Source organism: Agelaius tricolor, unplaced genomic scaffold, assembly GCF_023055355.1.
Source record: "Agelaius tricolor isolate 1412-34295 unplaced genomic scaffold, bAgeTri1.0.p SCAF_33, whole genome shotgun sequence".
NCBI classification, from domain to species: Eukaryota; Metazoa; Chordata; class Aves; order Passeriformes; family Icteridae; genus Agelaius; species Agelaius tricolor.
In genome coordinates, this window is record NW_027269293.1 from 4,269,826 (window position 1) to 4,295,179 (window position 25,354).

Sequence of the window (25,354 nt, forward strand, 5' to 3'; positions counted from 1 at the left end):
AAAGCTCCAGAGATCAGGATTCCCCAAGTAACAAGGAACTGTTGAGATGCACAATCCCAAAGAAACATGGAACTCTCTGCAAAAGTCAACTTTTCAGCAGATCAGGGAGAACCCAAAATCCATTGAATTGGAAATCCCTAACTGTGCTGGGATCTTGGCTGTTAAAACACCCTAAAAACCCAGCATGACCCTGCAGGGCATGTCCAGGATTTATTGCTGCCTTAGGCACCACAGTTTTTACTTTTACAGCAAGAGAGAAACACCATCCACAAAATTCAGCCAGAGCTGCAGGTGGGATCTGAAATTCTTCCCACTGAACTCCCACCAAGCCCTCCCCTCCTCCAGCACTTGATTCTTCTCAAACACTGATTTTTCATATGACTGCCTCTAACACTGGAGTGGAACTCACGAGTTGAGCTCTGCTGATGACAGATTATTTCAGTTTGTGCTTATTTTGTCTCCAAGATTTGGAATTTTGGGACCTCACAAAGCAGGATCAAAAGTGTTTTCCAGAAAGACAAAGATACCAGGTTTTCAATTCCACATCTTCCTGTGTCCTCCAGCTGCATCATGAGCAAGTTTGCTCTGTGTTTATAGATGTGTTTAACAGTCACCTATAGCAGATGCTGCTAAGGAGTTCCTAAAGGAAAGAAACTGCCTGGCAAAAGTCTGTTTGATGAATAAAACCTAAATAAAATCTGCCCTGTGTGCCTCCTATAAAATCTGTGTTCAAGCATCACTCCAAGGTGACAGGAAACCAACTTTCCTTCAGACAAGAAGTGCTGGAAGTGTTTAACTCTTCCCAAAAAAACCTCAGATTGCATATTCAGGGAAATTTTACTCTAAACACTGCAGAAAACAGAGTTATAAAAGCCAAAGAACCTGGCAAAAATAAATAGCTTTGTTTCAATATAGCACCAGACTCTGTCACTTGGAATGCTCAATATGGAAATGCTGCCTAAGGCAAGCAATATGCTTCCAATATTTTAGTCTAAGTTCCTCTCCTATTCCTTAAATTACCCAGCCCAGAAGCAGAGCATCCTCAGGAACAATTCCTTTCAAGTCATGCCAGCTGGGTGACACAATGGAAAAATGCCATCTGGCCACTTCAGGAAAAGGAAAGCACTCCCAGTGCTGCCACAGCAGGAAGGAATTATCAATCCTGCTGCAGAGCAGGCCCAGCATCCCTGGAAGGGAATCCCTGTGTGCAGAGCAGGAATTGCAGGAGGGAGGTGCCAGGGGCAGGTGGGAGCATCTCCTTCCCAGCCTGCTTCCCAAAGGAGAGTTGGAGCAGCTGCTCTGCAAGATGAGGGCACCAAGGGTCTCAGGAGACAGAAAATTGGGAAATAAAACCAGGTCAGCTCCAATTGATCCCACAGTGCTGGGATCCACATGGATCACACCAGCCCAGGAACAGGGCAGGGAGGGGAGAAGGGAAGGAGAAAGGGAAGGAGAAAGGGAAGGAGAAAGGGAGGAAGAAGGGAGCAAGAAGGGAGCAAGAAGGGAGCAAGAAGGGAGCAAGAAGGGAGCAAGAAGGGAGCAAGAAGGGAGCAAGAAGGGAGCAAGAAGGGAGCAAGAAGGGAGCAAGAAGGGAGCAAGAAGGGAGCAAGAAGGGAGCAAGAAGGGAGCAAGAAGGGAGCAAGAAGGGAGCAAGAAGGGAGCAAGAAGGGAGCAAGAAGGGGAAGGAGAAGGGAGGAAGGAGAAGGGAGGAAGGAGAAGGGAGGAAGGAGAAGGGAGGAAGGAGAAGGGAGGAAGGAGAAGGGAGGAAGGAGAAGGGAGGAAGGAGAAGGGAGGAAGGAAAAGGGAGGGAGGAAAAGGGAGGGAGGAAAAGGGAGGGAGGAAAAGGGAGGGAGGAAAAGGGAGGGAGGAGAAGGGAGGGAGGAGAAGGGAGGAAGGAAAAGGGAGGAAGGAAAAGGGAGGAAGGAGAAGGGAGGAAGGAGAAGGGAGGAAGGAGAAGGGAGGAAGGAGAAGGGAGGAAGGAAAAGGGAGGGAGGAAAAGGGAGGAAGGAGAAGGGAGTTCCCCAATCCTTGCTCACACCAGATGCAGGACACATGGCCAGCTGCAGCCTCTGAGCACTGCCCTGACTTCCCTGGGATATTTGGGAATATCCCTGATCCACCCAGGCTCTTCCCTGACCACAGAAAAGTGGCAGAAGCAGAAATAGATGTGTTTTCAAAACTCCCAGTGGGTTCCTATTGTACATCCATCTTCTGAATGGAAAGGGATTAAGCAGAGAGCAGATTTTCTTATAGACAATTACAAAGGGAAAAAAAGGGAAACAGGAAGGAATGGACAGGACAGTGCATGGATTTGCACATTCCTCACACCATCCTTGGAGGGCAAAACATCCTTAGATAATAAAGAAACATCAAATTTCAACACAAGCCTTGCCCCAGGCAGGAAGATCCCCCACAATGACCCAATCACTCCTCTTGTTCCAGCTCCACCTTCAGAGCATCCAATTCCAAACCTTTCCAAGGCAGAACCACCCACCACCCTCTCCTGAGAGCCATCCACCCTGGTACCTGCTCCTGGAGCTTTCTGCTCCAATCTCCACCCACCCAGAACCTCCAGAACTGGGCCCAGGTGGCCACACCTTCCCCTGCCTGCAGAACCAAAGCTTCAGCTTTCATTTCCAGCAGGACAGTTCAGAACCCCAAAAAGGAGCTGCCATACCTGGCAAAAACCCCAATCCATGGAGAGAGGGAGGGGAAAGGGGATTTAACACAAACAGAAGACTCATGGCAGCCCCAGTCAGAACAATATTTTAGAAGAATAAATCTTCCAAAAAAGTTTCTAGAAAGACCTGGAAGTGCTCCCAATAACACCATACCCCACATAGAGAGGGTCTGAGAGGATAAATTGAAAACACCATCCCCAGGATCAATACAGGAAGCAGGGAGCAGCTGTGCCTCAGCTGCTGCTGCCTGAGCAAAGGCTGGAGGGGACTTTACAAACTCTGCACAGGGTGTGGATCCCAATCTGCAGCTGAGTGTCACTCACTGTGTATTCTGCATGTTTCTTCCCATACCACTTCATCCATTTTCTGAACTCTCTGTCCATCGTCTGCAAGAGGGAAGAAAACCAAAATGAGCCATGAGGACATCTGACATTTCCAATTCCATCCCAGCAATGGGGACACAGCTCTGAAGCACTCATTGATCCCCAGGAATTCTGGCTGGCTGGAGGTTTTTTTGCCATGAACATTCCAAGCACAGGCAGACACAGAGCTCCTGCTGTTCAGTTTCCTTAAAAAAACCAAACCCTCACTTTTTTAGGGCCAAGGCAAAGCTGGCATTTTCACCCCCCCACTTTCCAAGGAAGTTCCATGTTCTAAGCAAGGCCCTTACACTGCCCAGCACTAAAAATAGCCCAGCATTAATTTGTGGTGCATAATCCCACCAGGAGGAGGGGGGTGAGCCCAGCCTAAGGCCAGGGAGCAAAGGGACAGCCAGGACAAGGCCAGGTCTGCTGGGGTCACTGAGGAAGCAGAAAGCAGCAGGAAAAGCATCCCAGCAGCAAAGAGGGAGAATCCTGCAGCAAATCTGCTTCCCACAGACACTGGGAGTGCTTCAAACTGCACCCAAACACTCCAGGGCTGCAGAGCAGGGAGGGCTCTGCTAGTTTTTATTGTCCAAAAAGGGAGAAAGGAACAAAATCCCATATCCAGGCAGCTCAGTGCCCCACACATCCCCACAGCAGCCTGGCCCAGCTGATCTTTAGGATTTGGCCCATATTTGGAGGTGAGTTTCCCTCCCTGCAGACATCCCAAAGCCACCTGGACACATTCCTGTGCCTCCTGCTCCAGGTGGCCCTGCCAGAGGTCCCTTCCAACACCAGCTACTCTGTGGTTCTGTGTGAGAGGCCCAGCAGAAATTGTGATCCCACTGACAACTCAAGCTGCTGGTTGATCAGCTCAACACAACTCTCTGTGTGCACAGCCATGTTTTATGCTCAAAGGCACTCCAAAGCTGAGCAGAAAAACCCCAAAATCCCCTGTATTTTAATGTAGGAACTTCCATTTTAATTTATTAAGGCAACTTCACTGAAATAAATCTGTAACATTCTTCCTCTTAGGTGAAGCTTTTCAAATTTAATTATCCATCTATTATCATGGTACCCACAGATGTGGTGCCACAGCCAATTTACCTGGAAACTCAACCCAACTTCTTCCACCAATATTTGGAGGAAAACTGTGTCCTAACAGAGGCACAAGGCAGCTCCACACACTCTGACACTGCAGCAGCTCCTTGGTTGTTAAATCTGAAAGGATTTAACCAGGGAAATAATGCAGAATATTTTGTTCACCCCTAATTCTTCATTTGTGGCCCATTCTTTTGTTTGCTGTTTGCACACAACAAAGCCTTGTGTTTGCACAGTGACAGGAAGGGGCATTAGTAAAAGTGAGAATTTCACTTTTCCTTATAAAGCTGATCTCTTAAGTTTCATGGTAAACACAGAGGGGATTCCTGCCCTTGTAAATGCCCCAAAGCAAAACCAGGATGTTCACACAGAGGGACTGCAGAGCCCTCCAGGTAAAAACTTCCACTCAGTCCTGGCAGGAGAAATAAAGTGGATTTTTAGGTCCTTGACTGATGATCCTCACCACTGTGTTCATGCATTTTGCCCACATCACTGAAAAGAAGGATCAAGGAGTTTTATTTATTCCCTCCCTCCTTTCATGAGGGATAATTTTCCAGCCTGTTCAGGCTGAATCTGTGTTTTGACAATTCAGAGGGATCAGTTTCTGTTCAGGCTACTGAAGGAAGCAAACTTCTTGTGGTAAGCCATGCCTGACCTTCCCTGCTTGCTTGTGGCCTCCAGGTTTGCCTTGAACTCATCATCTGTGTGTGTCCCATTGGCACAGGATTAGAAATGTACAGAAACTTCACTAAAGAAGCCTTAACATAAATATTAAAATATACTAAAGAAGCCTGACTAAACATTATCAAACAATCATGGAATGGTTTGGGTTGCAAGGGACCTTAAATATGATTTAGTTCCATACCCTGCCATGGGACACCTCCCTCTGTCCCAGGCTGCTCCAAGCCCTTTCCAACCTGTCCTTTGACACTTCCAGGGATTCAGGGGCAGCCACAGCTGCTCTGGGCACCCTGTGCCACCCTCATGGCCAAGAATTCCTTCCTAATCTCTAATCCCAATCTCCCCTCCTGCAGCTTCAGGCCATTTGATGGTTTCCCTCACTAAGGTGCCTCCTGAGCAGACACCCAGCACAGGCCTCAGGAGGAGTTCTGGTGGTTTAATAACTGAGAAAGGGACATCACCACCAAGGCAGAGACATGGCCTTTAAAATACTTAACTCTAATTGTTTGGTGAATTTATTCCTGGATTTGCTGCTTGCTGTGGCCTCTGGGAGCTGCATTAGAGCCATTCCAGACATGGAATGACTGCAGGTATTTGGGTGAAGCTTACCCTGCACTCCCCTTTTGAACAGACCCTGTATTATTGTAAAAGAGCTTTCAGGGCCTGGAATGACTCCAGAAAGATGTTTCTGAACACTCCAGACTGGACACACTTCTTTCCTCAAGCCCATCCTTGCACAGCTGCTATTTCACAGTTCCAGGACAGGCTGAGCTGAGCAGCAAATACAGCAGGGCTGGAATTGTGCTTTTCCTGCAGCAGAGAGCCCCTGCCCCAGCAGCACCCCCAGCTCACTCACCTCAGCATACTTGGCTGGAATATCAGCTTTCTCCACTCCATAGTGATGTTTGCAGTTTGTGGCTGCAGCCACCTGAAGCACCACCTGCCCCACACCTGCAGGGGAGGAACAAAAACCCCAGAGCTTAGAAAAAGCCACTGCCAGGGGAGAGAAGCTTTTAGGGCACACAAAACCAGCAGGGGGACTGGGCACTGGGCAGGGCTCTCACATCCCACTGGAGGCACTGGGCGTTCCCAAAGTCATTCCCACTGCTCTGGTGCTGCTCAGCCCTAAACCAGAGGGAGGAACACCTGATTTATTCCTGGGGACAGCAGATTAAAGTCTCTGCCATGGGCCTGGGCCCCAGCCTGCAGCACTCCCAGATATGATCTGCTTTAACCTTCCTGGACAAACAATTGTGAGATTCTGTGGAGGTTTTGTTTCCCTCCAGATGGAAAAGAGTTTCTCAGCTCTGATGTCTTTCTAAAGGTCTCATCTGAGCATCAGTCCCTGACAGGAAATTTCAGTCAGTCCCGCTGAGAGGGGAAGTAGAGGTAACAAAATCACTGAAGAGCCTGTATGTGTATTTATTTGTTTATTTATGTATTTATTTTTATACTTATATCCAAATAATGTATATATTTGTATATCTATATACTTATATACTTATATATTTATATTCTTAAATTTTTCTTTATATTTACTATATTTTATGTACTTATATTATATATTATACCATATTATATTATATATAAATATATAACATGTTATTAGTTTGTTTTTCTATTAATATATAATGTATAATATATAATGTATTAAATTACATTTTATATATAATATATTGTATATAAATCTATAAATAATATATATTATTTATTATTACATTTATTTATATATGGATGTATATTTTTCTATATTATCTATATATTATATATATCTTACATCTAATATTATATACTATTATATATATTATATACTACTATATATTATATATTATACATATATAATATATATTATATATTATACTATTAAATATTATATATTCTACATATATAATATATATTATATTATATAATATTATATATTACAATATATTGTATGTAATATATTATGTATATATATTATATATTAATATCTTTTCTGTTTTATCATGTGTACTATATTCTTATACTTTTTAACAGTATATTACTTAATATTAAATTATTCTACAATCTATTGTTTCACTATGTATAACATACATAAATATCTAATATTTATATATAACTGTTTAATATTTAAATATACTTTCAAATCCAAAATATAATTTTTTTAAATCTATTTTTCCCCAGAAGTCCTGTATCACACATACTTGTTTGTGTTTAAATGTGTTAAAACTTCAGAACACATCAAGCAAGAGAGGAAATTCTTATTACTCCCTTCCTGTTCTGAACCAGATTTACCAAGAAAAAGAACATTTTCTTACTCAGTGTCACTGTTGCACATGTGCTTGAGTCATACCTGGTTTCCTCACCAACTAGACACATCAATTTCCTTTTAAAACTTGACTCTGTTGCAGATGTGGGTTAGATTTTGTGGGTTTCACAACTGTTCAAGTAAACTGTAAAAGCTTTTTTGACACACTGACAAGTCAGAGGTAAAAAAACCCTTCATTTTCAGATTCTACACCAAGGGTTTCACATGGGAAGGATCAGGAAATGCAATTTTCAGATATGAAGGACATAAAACAAATCCAGTGAAAACAGATGAATCCTTAGGAATGTAACTTGATGGGTCAAACATCATTTTTAACATTTCTTCTTCTTCACAAGTGTATCCAACAATACCAACACAAACAAAGGGGTTTGTAACAAGGGTTTATTGCATTGCAGGCTGATATTTCACTGCCACACAAAAGAGGTCTGGGGGTTTGTCTGGTCCATTTAATCCTGGCATAAAAAGCAGGAGCATCTTTGGGGATTATCTGGAAAAATGCTTGTGAAAAATGAGTATTTTATGATTGGCTTTTCACAAATATTAAAATTAATATTATATGTGTTATGTTAGAAAGTTGTGCTGCATTGGTTTTCTTGAGTAGTGTGTTAAATATAGTTTTAGGTTATAAGATGAGGTTGGAGTGGAGACTATGCTATGTAGGATACTTTTTCCTAAAGAAAGGACTCACACTGAGATAGCAGCCACAGGACACCTGAATCTTTCAGAGAAGGAGAATTTATTGCCCCATTATCAGGAGAAATGAACTTCTTCCCATCTCACTCAGCCATGAAGATGCCAGTTAAGGTGAAGAAGAAGTTGAAGATGACCAGACAGAGTTCTGTGTTTGAAGGGAATTTATGCATCATGTATGAGGTGTTTGAATATGCAACAGGTTATTGTTTTTGAGGGTTAAACCTCTGTCAACGTGGGTCCTTACCCAGACTGTCCATAACTCTTTGTTTCTATTGTCTCATATTGTCCTAATCCAAATTGTCCAAAATTATTATTACTCTAATTATATTACTATTTTTCTAACCATTTATAGATATTATTACATATTTTTATAACCATTACTATCAAACATTTAAAATTTTAAAAACAAGTGATTGGCGTTTTTCACAATGTTTATCCTCTAACACAACCCTCAGCCCTGGGGCTTGTGTTACAGGATCAGCCCCTATTTGGCTTCCCAAATATGAGGTTTTGAAAGTATTAAGAAAAAGAGAAAGCAAAGGAGAAAAAGGAATTATTGCTCACTTACCACTGCCCAAGTCAACGAACAAATCATCCTCTGTCATTTTAATCTCATCAATCATTTGGGCCACCAAGTCAAAGGAGGTTTCTCCGTAGACCTCGGGCGAGAAGGGCTCGTAGTTGTTGAGTTTCTCGGGGTCGGTGACCGAGTGGTTGTAGACCTGCTGCAGGATGTGCCTCAGGAGCCCGTTGGAGGGACGCGTGTTCAGCTTCATGGGCTGCGTGGTCCCCTTCCACTGCAGGGACAGAGATGGACCTTGAGATGGCTGGAGCCACACTGCCTGGTGCAGAGTCTGTCACAGCCAAGCCCTTCAGCACAGGCTGTCAGGACCCAGGACATCGCTCTGCCAGGGGGCTCAGAGACCCTGGCACAGAGCCCAGATCGCCTGTGGGTTTGATTATGACCCGTGGAGCAAATCACCAAACTTAGATGAAAATCTGCAAGCCCCGACAAATTAAGTAGAATGATAGTGAAGTTATCACAGGGTTAAAAAAAAGATTTTGGCATTTTTAGAATAGGGATTCAGCGGGGCAAGATGGAGGAATCTGGGCATGTCCAGCCTTGCTCCTTCTTCTTCTCCTTGGCCTCCATCTTTGCTGTGATGTTGGCACTTTTAGATTGGTTTAGAGTAGAAGCTCACTGTCTAACATAGGTGATAGGTATTGGGAAGTAATTGCAAACATTGTACAGGTAGTTTTTAGTATAAACACATAACCCTGCCCTGGGGGCAGGCAGAGTGCCTGGACTGCCTTGCTGAGTGGATCTCGGCAGGGCAGGAGAAAGAATTTTATAGATGAGATACAATAAACAACCTTGAGACCGAGAAATGAAGAGCCCTGACTCCTTCTTCAAGTGCCAGGCTGGGAAAAGAGACTTTCCAACTTTTCTTGGGGTCACTCTGACAAGCAAGAGACCCCGACAACAGGTGACAAAAAAACCTTGTCCTGATAAACCATGCTAAGAAAACCCCACATCCCTCCTGCAAGCCCTAAGATGCTCCAGAAAATCTGTTTGGACATGGAAGACTCAAAATTGTTTGCATTTTAAGAATTGTCTTATGGGTGCTTTTAATTGTTTTTGCCTTTTTGTGTTGATTCAGTTTCTCAGGGTTTTGCTGCTCAGAGTGACCCCCAGATGTGTTAGAAAGTCTCCTTTCCCAGCCCAGCTGTCAAAGAAGGAATCAGAACTCTTCAGTTCTCATTCTCAAGGTTGTTTATTTTGCTTCTTATCTATAAAATTCTTTCTCCTGGCCTGCTGAGGTCCCTTCAGCAGGTCAGACAGAGGCACACTGACACCCTCAGGGTGGTGTTACCTTTTTATACTAAAAACTACGTGTACAATATTTACCATAACTTCCCAATACCTATCACCTATGTTAGACAGTGAGCTTCTACTCTAAACCAACCAATAACTATATATCACTGTTATAGATGGATATTGAGATGATTTGCTCTCACAATTAAAAGATAACTATTGTGTGAATATTAAGAAAAGCTTTAGTGATGTACAGTTATGTTATTGTAGTTTAGATGTCCTGTTTTCCCCATAGTTCCCTTTCCCCCTGTATTGTGACCTATTGTCTAGGACAGGTACAGAGGTGTGCACGTGTGTCCCTTGCATGGGACAGCTGGGAATGGAAAAGCTTGGGGGTGCTTAGGGGGTGAGGCATGGCAACACCTGACCTCCAATCCAGTTACAAAGCAGTCTGCCCTGATAAATGGCAAAGAAGAGCTGACTGACAGACTTTGGGAGGGTTGATGCAACCTCCAGGGGTATAAAAGACTGAGCATCCATCTTGAAGATGAACTGGCCATGTGGTGTGCACGAGGGCAGCTCCCAGCACTGCAAATTTTTCCTTATAGAGTCCTTTTGTTGTATTTTTGTCAAGGTTTAATGAACCTTTTTAGCTTTTCAAAGTGAGCAGTTGTTTCTCACAAGGGGGACAGGGGTGAACCCACCATGGGGACAAGTGTTATGGGTAGATAATGAGATGATTGGCTCTCGCAATTAAGGGATAACTATTGTGTGCATTTTAAGAAAAGCTTTAGTGATGTATATGATGTTATTGTAGTTTAGATGTCCTCTGTTCTCCCCATAGTTCCCTTTCCCCCTGCATTGTGACCATCAGACAGGTTGGGTTGTCTAGGACAGGTACAGAGAAGGCTGCACGTGTGTCCCTTGCATGGGACAGCTGGGAATGGAAAAGCTTGGTCCTTAGGGGGTGAGGCATGAGGGGATCAGGCACACCTGATCTCCAATCCAGTTACAAGAAAGCAGTTTCCATTGATAAATGGCAAAGAAGAGCTGACTGACAGACTTTGGGAGGGTTGATGCAACCCCCAGGGGTAAAAAACACTGAGCATCCATCTTGAAGATGAACTGGCCATGTGGTGTGCATGAGGGCAGCTCCCAGTGCTGTGAATTTTCCCTTATTTAGTCCTTTTGTTGAATTTTTGTTAAGGTTTAATAAACCTTTTTAAATTTTTAAAGTCAGCAGTTGTTTCTCACAAGGGGGATGAGGGTGAACCCACTGTGGGGAGAAGGAAGTGGCACCAAACCCACTGAGGGATGAGGGACAGGCCCCTCCCACCCCCTCACCCTCAGCTTGGGCTGCAGGTGCTGCTTCCTAAAGATAAAAGCAGGGAATGGAACTGGAGCCAGGCTGGCAGAGCTGGGGGTGCTCACCTGGACAAGAAAAGGCCCTGGGGAGAGCTCAGAGCCCCCTGCAGATCCCAAGCCCTGTGACTTGAAGCCAAGGGATTGGAGCAGTGCCCTTGATTTCAGGTAGAGCAGAAATGGGTTCAGATGTGTTCAGTCCTTGGGGAAGCAGGGCTGGAAGCAGGAATTGGGGACTGGAATAATCTGCTTTGCTTCTGTGCTGGGAGAGCTGGGGGTGCTCACCTGGACAAGAGAAGGCTCCAGGGACACCTGAGAGCCCCTGGCAGGGCCTGAAGGGGCTCCAGGAGAGCTGCAGAGGGACTGGGGACAAGGCCTGCAGGGACAGGAGCCAGGCAATGGCTCCCAGTGCCAGAGGGCAGGGCTGGATGGGATCTTGGCAATCAGGAATTGTTCCCTGGCAGGGTGGGCAGGCCCTGGCCCAGGGTGCCCAGAGCAGCTGGGGCTGCCCCTGCATCCCTGGCAGTGCCCAAGGCCAGGCTGGACAGGGCTGGGAGCAGCCTGGGACAGTGGGAGGTGTCCCTGCCATGGCAGGGGTGGCACTGGGTGGGCTTTGAGGTCCCTTCCAACCCAAACTTTTCTGTCATTCTGCAGAAACTGCACACCAGCAGCTGCTCAGCACTTTGTCACACCTCAGTTACCAGGTAATAAAGGGGAACTTAAAGAGATGCCAGAAACAACTGGCAATGTAAAACACAACACTTTGGGGTGGGTGTAAAGGTTTGTTCACTCCTTTTTTCTACCCCACTGAACTGCTGTTGACTGTCAACACAAGAACAGGTTAATTTTGCTCCAGGAGCTGTCACATGGGAGGGATCAGATGCACTCAGACAGGGAGTGGCAGGAAAGAGATGGAAATCAAGCTTCCTTTCTTCTTCAGAAAAAACCCCACGCTAAGCAGAAAAGTTGTTCAGTTTTTAAAATGTCTACCTCTGCCCTTGATAAAAACAAACCATAAAAGGGCAATTCCAGTCCCCTCCTAAACTCTCCTGTGAAATTCAAATGGAAAGGAAAAAATTAAGCCCATCAGGTTTGCCAGTACAGATAGCAACTGCAAATGCTGAATAGCTGCTAATAATTAGCTATTAACCAACACAGACATGAAGGTGCCTGAATCCAAATAAGCACAAGTTTTTAAGGCCCAAAATATTAAGAAAATCCCAGCAAAAAAGGCTTGTTGCCATAATACTGCATATTTCAAATAACTTCCACAAGCACAGCAGAGAAAAAATCCACCTATGTTTTCAAATTAAGCAGAATAGTTACATTATTCATTGTTCAGGTTTTGCTTCCTCCAGTTCAACCTTTTTGGGGGGTAAAAGAACCAAAAAAGCTCATTAAATTGGCCTGAAAAGAGATTACATTCTACTTTAGCCAGTGATCCCACAGGCCAGAGCAGCTGAACTGTGGCAAGGAAATTCCTAAGCCATGGATCACTTCCACAACACACAAGAGACTTCATATGGATTATTTAAGTACCCATAAGTCACAGATTTCTCTGTGCAAAAGTCAATCTATATGAGAAATCCCTGTGTTAAATGTAGATAAACTTTTCCTTCCCCCTAAAGGCAAGTCAGTTGTTTCCACGTGCCAAAATAACAGTGCCAGAAGTGCACAAGGAAGAGCACCAGAATTTGGGAACTAAAAATGGTGTTTAATTCCCTTTCTTTCTGTAGGAATATCCCTCCAATACTAACTCCTTGACTGTCCAGATGTGATCAAGAAAATAAGTTTAATATTAAGCTCAAGCCCCCCAAAAACTGGAAGTTCCAGGCTGTTTCTGGAACACCACATTTCTCACACCTCAATTAACAGGTATTTTCACAGGTGATAAAGGGGAATATAAAGAGATGCAAAAGCCATTTGGCAATGTAAAGCACAGCACTGAATAGAGTTGGGGTGGGTGTAAAGGTTTGTTCACTCCTTGTTTCTTTGCCATCCCCACTGAACCGATGTTGAACTGAGTAATGATGCAGAACTGAGTCGGTCACAGCTTTCTGCTGTTGTTCACTACCTGAATTCAAAGGTGGCACACAAAAACCTTGGCAGGTTTTTGCTAAATTCAATACTCACCAACTGGTGGATGCTGTCAATGGCTCGGTTGTACTTGTCACACAGTCTCTGCATGCTCTCAAAGCTGGGGGGAGAACACAGGGGCAGCTCAAAACAGGCAGGTTTGAAGGTAAAACCTTGTGCTTTTCTATCCTCTTGGTTAGTAGGTATTTAGGGTTTGCTTCTCTCAGGATATGTAATTACATACATAGATTAAAGTCTTTGTTTCCTTTAAATAAAATCCCCAGCAGACCCGGAGTACATGACAAATAATATTAGTTCCTTTATTTCAAGTCATACTTTGAGTACAGCCCTTTTCCTGGTAAACTTCTGTATTCTCAGAACCTCTTCTCCATATTTTCAGCTGAAGAGACATTTAAGAGCTCAGTACATTTTTCTCTTTTTTGTTGTCATCTCTCCACAATAATCAGTTCTGAGACAAGCAGATGCTTTTCCAGAAATTCACCCTGGGACTGAAAATGCATTTAGAGCCAGTACACAGCCTAAAGCATCACCCATCAGGAAAGCCTGGGGATTGCTCCATGGGCTGCCAGGGATTATGGTCAGCCCAGGCAGATGCCCTAATGACACAAACTGAGAGGATTAAATCAATTCAAGGCCAGGAAAGAAAGTTGATTCCTGGGAACATCAATGGTTATGTAACCAGACCCACAGAGCAGAGCACAAACAACACAAGGAGTTACAGGAGTGACATCCCCAAAACATGGGCATTCCCAAAGCTGGCAAGGGATGGGGGGCCAGGGGACATCAGAAGGGACCCTTGAGTCTCTTGTGATCCTCAGGGTCACTACCCTGGCCAGGACTCCTCTCCCATGAGCTCTCCCAGCTGCCTGTGCTTGTTTCCAAGCTGGGAAAAGCAAGGCTGCAATGGGGTTTGTCTGCATTTCCATAACCTGCTGCTTCTCTTTCACATCCCTGCCTCAGCCCATCTGCTGCCAGGGATTTTTCCAACAAATTTTTGCAAAGGAAGTAAAAAAGACTGAAATCTTTACCAGAATTTCAGTTCATGACTTTCTTGAAAAGCTGCAGGAAGATAGTGGGGGGTGACTTTGGGGAACAGAAGGGTTTCCCTTTTATTCAGCATTGCTGCCAACCACACTGATGGTCCCCAGTGAAACACACCCAGTGAGGATGCCAGAACCACAAAAATACAGTAATGCAGCTGCTGTGAGTAATCCACAAATCCAAATTAATGAATTTTAATGGGATGCTTGACCTTGATTACCCCTTTTGAATTTTCCAGGAGGAAGGCAAAGACTAAAAAGTCTTTCAATGAAACAATGAAAATTGAGAGAAGAGGAGGCAATACCTTAAGCAGACCATGACAGAAATATCTGGGGCTGGGGAGGTTTAGGTTGGGAAAGGTTCTTTCCCCTGAGGCTGCTGGGCACTGCCCAGGCTCCCCAGGGAATGGTGCCAAGGCTGCCACAGCTCCAGGAGCTCCCAGGGGTGCTCAGGGTGGGATTTTTGGGGTGTCTCTGCAGGGCCAGGGGCTGCACTGATCATCCCTGTGGGATCCAGCTCAGGATATTCTGGGATTCTGCTCACAGCAATGCAGTTTCATCAGTAAACTTTCTTCTAACAGTTTAATCATTCTGTAGATTTGGATAAATTCAGTCTTTCCCATGTAGGCAATCAGGGAGGTTTTTATAAACTGCAGTTGAGCATCCTCCCTTTTCCCATGTCAGTGGAGCCAAGTCCATGCACAGAACCTCAGAAATCTCCACAGACACAGCACAGGTCAGGATCTGCCTCTCCCAGGAGGGGAATATCCCATAATTAATTTATTCTGAACTCCATGGAGCTGAGGCACCTCAGAACCCCTCCAGCTGCCCACAACACTCCTGGGAATTTCACCTTTGAATTCAGCCCCCAACCAGCAGGAAAGGGAGAAGGGGAAGGTGCAGCTCCCTCTGCCACCCAGCTCTGCCATGGCCTGCTGAGAACAGGAATTCCTGGTTACTACAGGAATAGGAACCATTGAAATTCCCACTCTGGCCATACTCTCTGGGAATTTCACTTTTTAATTCAGCCCCCAACCAGAAAGAAGGGGAGGAGGGGAAGGTGCAGCTCCCACTGACACCCAGCTCTGCCATGGGCTGCTGAGAACGGGAATTCCTGGTTACTACAGGAATAGGAACCATTGAAATTCCCATCCTGGCCATACTCTCTGGGAATTTCACTTTTTAATTCAGCCCCCAACCAGCAGGAAAGGGAGAAGGGGAAGGTGCAGCTCCCTCTGCCACCCAGCTCTGCCATGGCCTGCTGAGAACAGGAATTCCTGGTTACTACAGGAGCAGGAACCACTGAGATTCCCAGCCTGGCCCTGCTCCAAGGGTGCAGATACCAATCATTGTTTCACAGTGAGTAATTCAATGTACAGCAGAGCTGCACTGGAGCTCATGGAGTTTCCAATTATGTCCTTAATCCAACTGCCTTTGCCAATGTTGCTGTTACACATTTCCTACCAAAATAACTCCAGCAGAGCCTGAAGCCAGTTCTGAGAGAAAACTTCAGTTGGTAGTGTCTAAGAATAACCAGTTCCACACTGGTTCACTACACCCTCAACTCCTGCTGGGAACAAAAACATTCCTCTCACCTTTTAGTATCATAGTCAATTAAAACATAGTTTTCCATGGCAAGCTTGAGATCTGGGATTTCTTCACAGACCCACCTAGAAGGAGAGAAGAAATAATGAACAGTGGTGTTGCCAATTAAGTGTAATAAGGTCGTTTGTCTCAACTTGGGCTGCTTTACATGAAGAGAGGACACTGCAGCAGCCCTGGGAGCTCACAGTAATTCAGGAATAAGGCAGACATAATGGGAAACTGCAACAGTTCACATTTGTTCTGAATAAACAGCAAGATGCCTGTAGACACTGGCAGGAGCAGAAAGCTTCAAAATGAGGTGATAAATGTATTCCACGTGTCTAAAAATACTCAGAGTCATGGCTGATGTTAATCTAACAGAAAATGCAGAAGTGCAGCATTTCCAAAGAATTCTGATGCTGCAAGGAAGCTTTGACAAGGCTGAATGTGGAGAAGACATTTCCCACAGCAGCCCAAAAACCCTGTCACCAACCACTCAGTGCCAGGATATTCTCCTCTGGGGAGTGCTTAAACTCTCTCACACCTTACACACCCAGCCAAACCAGATTTTGAGAAGTTATTTTGCTAAAAGACCCCTTTGATACTCTGAATTAACACAGCCCTGTGTGTTGTGGCTATCAGAAAGGGGAAGCACATTCCCACTTGCAGTGCATCCAACAATGGCAGCTCACAGGAGAGAGCTTCACTTGTGGAATGGAGGAAGATTCATTCCCTTCAAAAGCAATTTAAAAGCCACAGAAGCTTTGCACACAAATTTCCTCCACAAATATCAAATTGGAAAGCACTGTCAGCATCAGAAAAACCCACATCACAAGATGAATTCCAATAGGAATCACAGAATTTCTTCCTCATGAACTTTGCTCCATTCTTCACTATTAAAATAGTGAATAAAAAAAATACTAAAGATCCAACAGTTCTGTTCCTTGTGGCTGATTCACACATGGTTAATAACTACACAGGCCAGTGAAAACCTGAACTTGGACATGCATGGCTGGCCCTCCTCTGGTGTCTCACATGTCCCCTAAAAGCACCAGGGCTCAGAGGGGGTGGCTGGAGTGGTTGGTGCTTCTGAAATCCCAGGAATAGGCAGTCAGCAGCTGGATCCTTGTGTCCAGGGATATTCCATTATTCCACTGCCTGATGACATAAAGGGATATTGGGATATTTCCTGCATTCTCTCAGCACCACTTTCACAACACCATGGGCACTTTGCACAAGGCCAAGGCAGCATAAAGAGCTTTTGACACTGAGTTCACTCCAGCCTTGCTGAAAACAGTTGTGAAACATCACCTGACCCAACAGCTTCCTAAGGCAGCTTCCCTTTGCCTCCATGCAGCACAGAAAGCACCAACCACTGCAGCCACCCCCTCTGAGCCCCTTGGAAAGGGGCCCAAAAATGATGCCACAAAACCCCAAAGACAGAATCTTATCCCCACCAGTCCAAGCAAACTGGCAGCCCCAGTGGCAGAGTTCTGTAGATAGAAACTCCTTTAGGAGAAAAATGTTCAGCTGCAGCCTCATTCACATCCTCTGCCCCCCAGCCCGTGGGAAATGCTCTGATTTCAGGCATGTGAGTGATGTTATCAAGCACTTGGTTCTCTCACCCTCACACTGGCAGCACACAAGGCTCACTGCTACCTTTGCCATCTGTGAGCAGATTTTGAGCTCAGGTGGTTCTGCAGGTAAAACACCTCCTCCCTCACCTGTATCTGCACCACCCAAGCACTAAACCCTGCTGCAGACACAGCCCTGAGCTGAGCCAAGGGCAGCCTGTGAGGATGTAAACCAGTTAACAAGAGCAGCTTTGGAATGGGGATAACTCATCCTCATCCCTCAGGTGTTTGGGGAATTCGTGTAGCATTTATTAAAAGTTGTTCTTTGGCAAGTCCCCTCCTAATCCTGCTGAAATAACAGCAAGTCACGTCCTGAGAGCCTGTGTTGGGAAATCCTCTGACTTCTTGCTGCTCTCAGTTGTCTTTCACCTTTATCCTCCCATTTTCCCCACATTGTTCCAACTTTATCAGCAGGATTAAGAGCAATGCTACAGGGAGATCATTGCCAAACAACCCAAATGCTGCAAGATCACAGCAACAGGGGAAACAGAGAGGGTGGGCAGAGGCAAGATCAGGACATAACACATCAATGTTCCCTAAACCTTGTGTGTCCACAGCTCAGATACCAACTGCCACAAGTATTAAAGCTGAGCACTACCACTCATTTTGAACTCTGTTCACAACAGAATGGAATATGGCAAGATAAAACAAAAATCTCTTTGGCAAGGAGCTCTGTATTGCAGCAAATTCAGCTTAGAAAAATAACTCAGAGGTGCTAAATGGTAACTGCTGCCCTCCTGTGTGTCCTGAGTCCAGCCATCCCTCCCCAGAGCTGCAGTGAGGCACAGGAAGGGTCCCAGGCAGGCTGCACCCAGCACTTACCGAATTGTCTCAATAATTTCATGAGCAGCATCGTGGTGTTTGTCCTGAAATAAACAGAAAAAAAGACTCATGAGGTGCTGTTTGTCAGGAGTTTACAGAAATTAAAAACACACTGGTTTTTAGGATACAGGTGCCAAGCATACAGGGACAGGAGTCTTTGAATTCCACCCATTGAGGCCATCAAAATGAGCCCTCTAAGGAAAAATAAGGCTGAAGGAAATAAATTTCTCAAGTGTCTCTGACTGAAGTGTCATTCTACTCATTTCTCTGTCATTCCCTGCAGTCAGGGACTGTGTGGCTGGGGATTATGGGACTGAAGCCTTTGGGATTGTTGGGATGCAGCAGGTACTCCCCTGCAAGTTCCCAATGAGCAGCTGAATCCCTTGGCCCAGCATCTGGCACAGGCTCCCAGCTCCAGATGGGCAGTGAGATTCTTGCACAGGGAATGGCTTTCCAAAATAAAGCATCCAATAAACAGTGGGAGCAGATGTCAGTGCAGGAAAAACAGCCTCAGAGCACACAGAAAAAAAGGCCTGGATGTGCAGCCCTGCTCATGAACTGAAAGCCAAAACACACCAAACCCTGAGCAGCACACATCCACACCAGGGTGAGACACGAGGTTTGCTGTTTCATTTGGGAGTTTACTCAGGAGCAACAGAAGCATTTTACTATTATTATTATTATTATACATTATTATACTATTATATATATATTATATATATACTATATATATAATATTATATATATACTATATATATAATATTATATATACTATATATATACACTATATATATTTTTATATATATATACACTATATATTATATATATACACACTTATACTATTTACTATTTTAATTATTATTATTATACATTATTATACTATTTTATATATATAAATAATATTATATATATACTATATATATACACTATATATATATATATATATACACACTATTATACTATTGACTATTTTAATTATTACAAATTCATGCTAGAAAGAGCTCTTGGAGCTGTATTTATATGCACCATTGTACAAAAAAGGTTCTATTTTAGGGAAGCCACAGGAGTTCCTCATCCACATTGATGTATCCAGCCTTAGTTACCAGAGTCCATCTGCACAAAGCTGGGGTTATATTTAGACATTTGTTTCTGCAAGTGGCTTTGACCTTTTAATTAGGAGTCTTGTATCTACAGCCCTTCCAGAAATACAAGTGCAAAGGCTCCCTCAAATCATTTCCCTTGCTTTGTGCTGCAGAAATGTCATTTCTGTAGTTACCAGGGGAAATTCTGTAGCAAAGGGCAGAGACAGGTAACAAAGCAGAGGACTGGGGGCAGGGGAAGGCAAGAAGAAAACCACTGATGGTTGATAACAGCAAATGGTTGGATTATCTCATTTTCAAGACATGGAAGGACATGATCTGAGTCAAATGGAAGCATTTGCTATCATTATCTCAGCTTTCCTATTTTCAGGAGGAAACACATTTTCCCTTGTACAACCACTCCATGCACTTGGAATCAGCCAGGCCTGCAGAAGTTCTCATTCCAAGAAATTTCTACACAGCCCTTTCAATGCCTAGTTAAAAACTTCAGGACAAATAGGCAAGAATTTCTGAGCTTTGCCATCCTTCCAGTGCCTTAAAGGGGCTCATAAACAGAAGGGAGAGGAAATTTTAATATGGGGAGTTGGTGACAGGAGCCAGGCAATGGCTCCTACTGCCAGAGAGGGCAGGGCTGGATGGGATCTTGGCAATCAGGAATTGTTCCCTGGCAGGGTGGGCAGGCCCTGGCACAGGGTGCCCAGAGCAGCTGGGGCTGCCCCTGCATCCCTGGCAGTGCCCAAGGCCAGGCTGGATAGGGCTGGGAGCACCTGGGACAGTGGGAGGTGTCCCTGCCATGGCAGGGGTGGCACTGGGTGGGCTTGAACAAACCATAACCCACAAACCATTCTGTGATTCTGTGGAATTCTTTCAGTGCCCAGCTGTGGCTCAGGGTGCTCCCAGCTGTGGCTGTGGCTGCAGGGGCCAGGGAGGAGCTGCCTCTGCCTGGGGAGCTCCTGTGCTGAGCTGAGCTGGGCTGAGCAGGCAGAGGGGGCAGTGCCACTGTGTTTGTGTCCCCAGTGGAAGGACACGACTCCAGTGAGGAGGGACAGGAGCCAGGCAATGGCTCCCACTGCCAGAGGGCAGGGCTGGATGGGATCTTGGCAATCAGGAATTGTTCTCTGGCAGGGTGGGGAGGCCCTGGCACAGGGTGCCCAGAGCAACCTGGATCAAGGGTGTCATCCTGTGACTGCCCCTGGATCCCTGGAAGTGTCCAAGACCAGGTTGGATGGGGCTTGGAGCAGCCTGGGATGGTGAAAAATGGAACTAAACTATATTTCAAGGTGCCTTCCAAGCCAAACCAGTCTGGGATTCTGTACTAAAGCTATGAGAAAATATTATTTCACCAGAAAAAAACCTCTTCTTTTCAGATGACAAAAAGTTCACCCCAAATCTAGAAGTCACAAGGAAGGCTAAGCCAAGAAAACCAAATTATTCCAGTTACAACATGGAGAAGGAAAAACATCCAACAACATTAGCCAGGACATTTGGGATGGATCACACAGAGCCTGGAGCTGAGCTCTGCCCTGGGCACATTGAACAACTGCTGCTGCACCAAACAGCACAGAACAGATTTGGGCTGTGCTTCCTCCAGGCTCCTGGGCTGGGACAGCCCAAACCCTACAGAAAACAGCAGCATCCATAACCCAGTTTCCCAGGAATGTCAGGTAATTCTTCTGATAAATGTTGGCCTAGAAACCAGGGAAACAATCAAACTAAAACCTGCTCCTGCCTCTCAGTGCACAAATAAAAGAGAACGTGTTGTCTCCTTTTTTCTCTGTGCACTGAAAGGAGGGGACAAGGAGGGAGGAGAACTTCTCTTTCTTCTCATTTCTTATCTGCCAAGTGTGTAAGAATAACCCAGGCCAGCAGCTCATCCATAAACATCTCCCAGCAATGTTCATGTTTCACTCCATGCACGATGATCCAGCAGAGCCCCCTGGGCTGATGCAGCTCTCCCAGCCAACTGTGCTCCTGCAGAGTCACAATTTCCTTTATCAACAGAAGCACATTACACCAGAAAAGTGAATTCAGGCTTATTCTGGCATAACCATTTCCTGGGAGGAAGTTCTGGGCTTGGACACTTGCAGTGAGAGCAGAGCACATGAGAGACCCCTTGTCCTACAGGTCTTCATGAAAACACCCCTGTAAGTGACTAAAATTGTCTCAATAACAGACTCTCTTGTCTTGGGTTAAAAAGTAAACAAATCTATCTAAGAAATAATAATAATAAATTACAATTCACATCTACAACTACAGATCAGCCAATTTAAGTGACTTTGCACAACCTCACATGGAAACTCCAGGCAGAAAGAAGGAACCTTTGAGCTTAGTTTGTGACATTATCTGGGAATAAAGAAATCCAAACCAGTTCCACATCTACTGCTGCTGAACTCCCCAGGCTGAAACACTTCCCAAGTTTACTTCACTCTCTAACAGACTTTGGCTGAGCAGAGAAGCTCCCAAGGTCTCAAGCAAATCTCACCAAAAAAATTAAATAAAATAATATTTTTTTTAAATCCAGTAGGATCTCCTACATTTCTTCAAAGCAGAGCTGGCTGTGGAAAACTGAGGGAAGGGGGAAACATATCAGAAGGGACTACAGAGCAGCTTCTCTTTTCTTAGAGAAACTTCCAACCCCATTTCATGATTATGGTTGTATGATTTAATCAGAAAGGACATTGAACAGCAACAGGCATCACATCTGTGTTCAGGCAATTGGTTGTGGCACTGGCAGGGAGTCTGAGGCAACCAAAAGGCAAATGGAATAGAAACTGTTGGATCAGGCTCTTTTCTGACCCACAGATGAGACAACTGAGGTGCTTTAAAAATTTAAATTCTATTTTTAGTCTCATGTGAAAGGTGAGACAATACAGATGTTATAATTCACAGCATCACAATTAGAAGCCAATTATTTCCTAATTACAATACATCATAAACATTTCTTGACTTATCAGTTTTTGTCACACCATGCTGTAAAGGCCTCAAAGCCAATCATCCAAAATTACCCCTTGTGGGTCCTACTGCAATGCATCTTTCATAGTTTTATTTCTCTAAAGTATCCAGTCTTATTTGCAAGGCCACCCTTTGAAACTTATTTCTAGTTCCATTTCTCTCTCAGCAATGTCTGCCCTATTCCATGGCATTTCTCATCTCAAAGTTTAAATACAGATACATCCTATACAAACCTTCTATCAAACTTTAATAAAAGTGCTCTACAAATCCATTTCCCACAGAACCCCCCCCAGATCCTGCCCCATCAGCAGCCCAAGCAGGTGCAGCAGCTTTGCCCCAGATCCTTGGGATAGATGAACACTGAAGGCAGCAGCCTGGGAGGAAGGGTGGAAGGGTGGATGGATGATGGATGGATGATGGATGGACGGATGGATGACGGATGGATGGATGGAGGGATGGAGGGATGGAGGGATGGAGGGATGGATGAGGGATGGATGAGGGATGGATGAGGGATGGATGAGGGATGGATGAGGGATGGATGAGGGATGGATGAGGGATGGATGGAGGGATGGATGGAGGGATGGATGGAGGGATGGATGGAGGGATGGATGGAGGGATGGATGGAGGGATGGATGGACATGGATGATGGATGGATGGATGGATGGATGGATGGATGGATGGATGGATGGATGATGGATGGATGGATGATGGATGGATGGATGATGGATGGATGGATGATGGATGGATGGATGATGGATGGATGGATGGATGGATGATGGATGGATGGATGATGGATGGATGGACATGGATGGATGGACATGGATGATGGATGGATGGATGGATGGATGATGGATGGATGGATGATGGATGGATGGATGGATGATGGATGGATGGATGAATGGATGATAGGTGGATGGATAGGGGTGGATGGATGCATGGAAGGAAGGAAGGAGGGATGGAGGGATGGAAGGAAGGATGGTGACTCCTGCTCTGCTGATCAACCTCACCCTGCTCAGCCAACAGCCAGCCCTGCACCCCCAAAGGTTGCCTGAAGCTTCCCCCCCTCAGCCAGGGGTCTGACTTTGGGGTTTTTTGGCTCAGTTCAGAGGGTTTCTGTTCTTTTCCCCAGCTGCAGTGCCCATGACTCAGGTTGCAGGCAGGTTGTGCTCGTGTGTCACGCTGGACTCTGACACCCCCAGGGCTCTGGCAGTGGAAGCTGTTGGGAAAGAGCCTCCCACACACTCCAGCAGTGCTGGAATCCTGTGTGCAGGAGCCTTTTGGCCCAGGCTCAAGCAGCCTCTGTGTTCTGTTCCCAGTCACGAGATGAGATGATGCCAGCACGGTGCTCCCTGTCACAGAGAGCAGCTCCATTCACCCTCCTCTGCTCCAGGCTGCTCTCCCTCCTTCCCTCCCTCCCTCCTCCCTGCACACTACGTGCTGCTCCTGCCCTCTGTGTACTTTCCAATGTTCCTGTACTTATGTTGTCTGAGAGGCCCTTGGAATCTTCTGAGCCACATAAATGGAAGCTTTTCACAACCAACCTTATCTCTTTAATGTGGAAAGTATTTCAAGTAAAGAGTTGCAGTCTGCAGTAATTATTGAGACTGCCCAAAGCTCTTCACAACAAGATTTAAACAAACCAAACTTAAACACACATTGAGTTATTGCAGCCAACCCTCTCCAGCTGACCTTTTCACAGAGTTCTGGTCTTCAACCCAAACATTGAATTTTAATTTGAAACGTGAGTTCCCAGAGAAAGTTTGATAGTTTTTGCCAAGATATTTCATTGGAAAAAATAACAGAAAGAAAGCAGACACTTTGTCAAAAGTCATGTCAAAGAGCATCCAACATATTCTATGGAAAAGAGGAGCAGAGTTTCAGCCAGCAGGACTGAACAGCTTCACCCCTCTGATTCTTACAACAGGTTTCTCCAAGCACACATTCCTCCAACTGTGAGCAGGGTTTGGAGCCAGAACAGCCCCACAGCTGTAAGTGAGCACAGCAGAGCCCCCAGCACACAGAGCTCCTGTCCCACACACACAGAGCTGAGTCCTCCTGCAGACACCAATTCCTGGTACCCTTCAGCCATGGGGGTTACACCACAGAGCAATTTTTGAGAGTCCAATCTTTCCCTTCACCTCCTCATAAAAAAGACCTTTTGTATCTTGCAGGTATGAGAAGCCCTAATTTGTCATTTGGAGTCATATAAGACAGTGCCCAAAAGCTCTTTCCAAATCACCAATGACCAGAGCTGTGTGCTGGGCACTGCCCAGGCTCCCCAGGGAATGGTGCCAAGGCTGCCAGAGCTCCAGGAGCAGTTTGGGATGCTCAGAGCTCCAGGAGCAGTTTGGGATGCTCAGAGCTCCAGGAGCTCCCAGGGCTGCTCAGGGTGGGGTTCTTGGGGTGGCTCTGCAGGCACAGGGGCTGCACTGATCATCCCTGAGGGTCCCTTCCAGCTCAGGATATTCAGGACTCAGCAGCACTCACAGCTCTTCCTCTGCCATCAGGGTGAGAAAAGCTAAAGCAGCCCAAATAATACCCCAAACACAGCCCCAAGGGATCACAGTGTGCATGACATGGTCAGCACCAGCCACAACTCAGTAACCTGTGCACAACTTTCTTCTACAAAGCACCAAATTCCTACTAAAAACAGCCAAAGCAGACATTTCTACAGAACACTCTTGGAGAGCAAGGTAAGGTACAAATTAGAGTTGGCAACAATTTTGCCACAGGTTGGCTGTTGGAACAGTTTGTAGTTCCCCCCCCTGTAATTCCCCCTGCACTCCTCCTCCAGGTGTGGCTGCTTTGGTTACATCAAATCTTCAAACTAACAACCCTGGAGATACTTAAATGGCAAGGTTTTGATTTAATTCTGTGTTCCAGTACCCTATCCCAGACTCCTGGGTGTGTTTGCACAGAACAGTTAACCCCCAGTGCAACAATCCATAGTCCAAAGTGAATCTATAACCTAAAGCAACAATTTTAAATGTTCTGCTTTCCATCCTCAAACACAAATTTGTTCAGTTAAATTGGGCAGCCAGCACTGCCTGGAGGCACAAAACACCACCCCAGTGCCCTTCCAGATTTACATCTTTTTTTATTTGAATTCTTCTTACAAAAC

General features: G+C 45.3%; 1 protein-coding gene across 9 annotated transcripts in view; it reads right to left on the reverse strand.

Annotated features, from left to right (window-relative positions):
* The window catches only part of DOT1L (DOT1 like histone lysine methyltransferase), a 97,450-nt gene that overhangs the window by 60,752 nt on the left and 11,344 nt on the right, over positions 1-25,354 (reverse strand). For all 9 annotated transcript variants that reach the window (XR_011683146.1, XM_071451940.1, XM_071451938.1 and 6 more), the window contains exons 2-7: positions 18,182-18,225; positions 15,737-15,811; positions 13,138-13,201; positions 8,395-8,623; positions 5,682-5,776; positions 3,005-3,067 (exon numbers count right to left, since the gene is read on the reverse strand). Coding sequence is in view for 8 of the 9 variants with exons in the window: in XM_071451940.1 (XP_071308041.1) it covers positions 3,005-3,067; positions 5,682-5,776; positions 8,395-8,623; positions 13,138-13,201; positions 15,737-15,811; positions 18,182-18,225 (570 nt within the window). In the remaining variant the exon portion in view is untranslated. The remainder of the gene's footprint in view (positions 1-3,004; positions 3,068-5,681; positions 5,777-8,394; positions 8,624-13,137; positions 13,202-15,736; positions 15,812-18,181; positions 18,226-25,354) is intronic.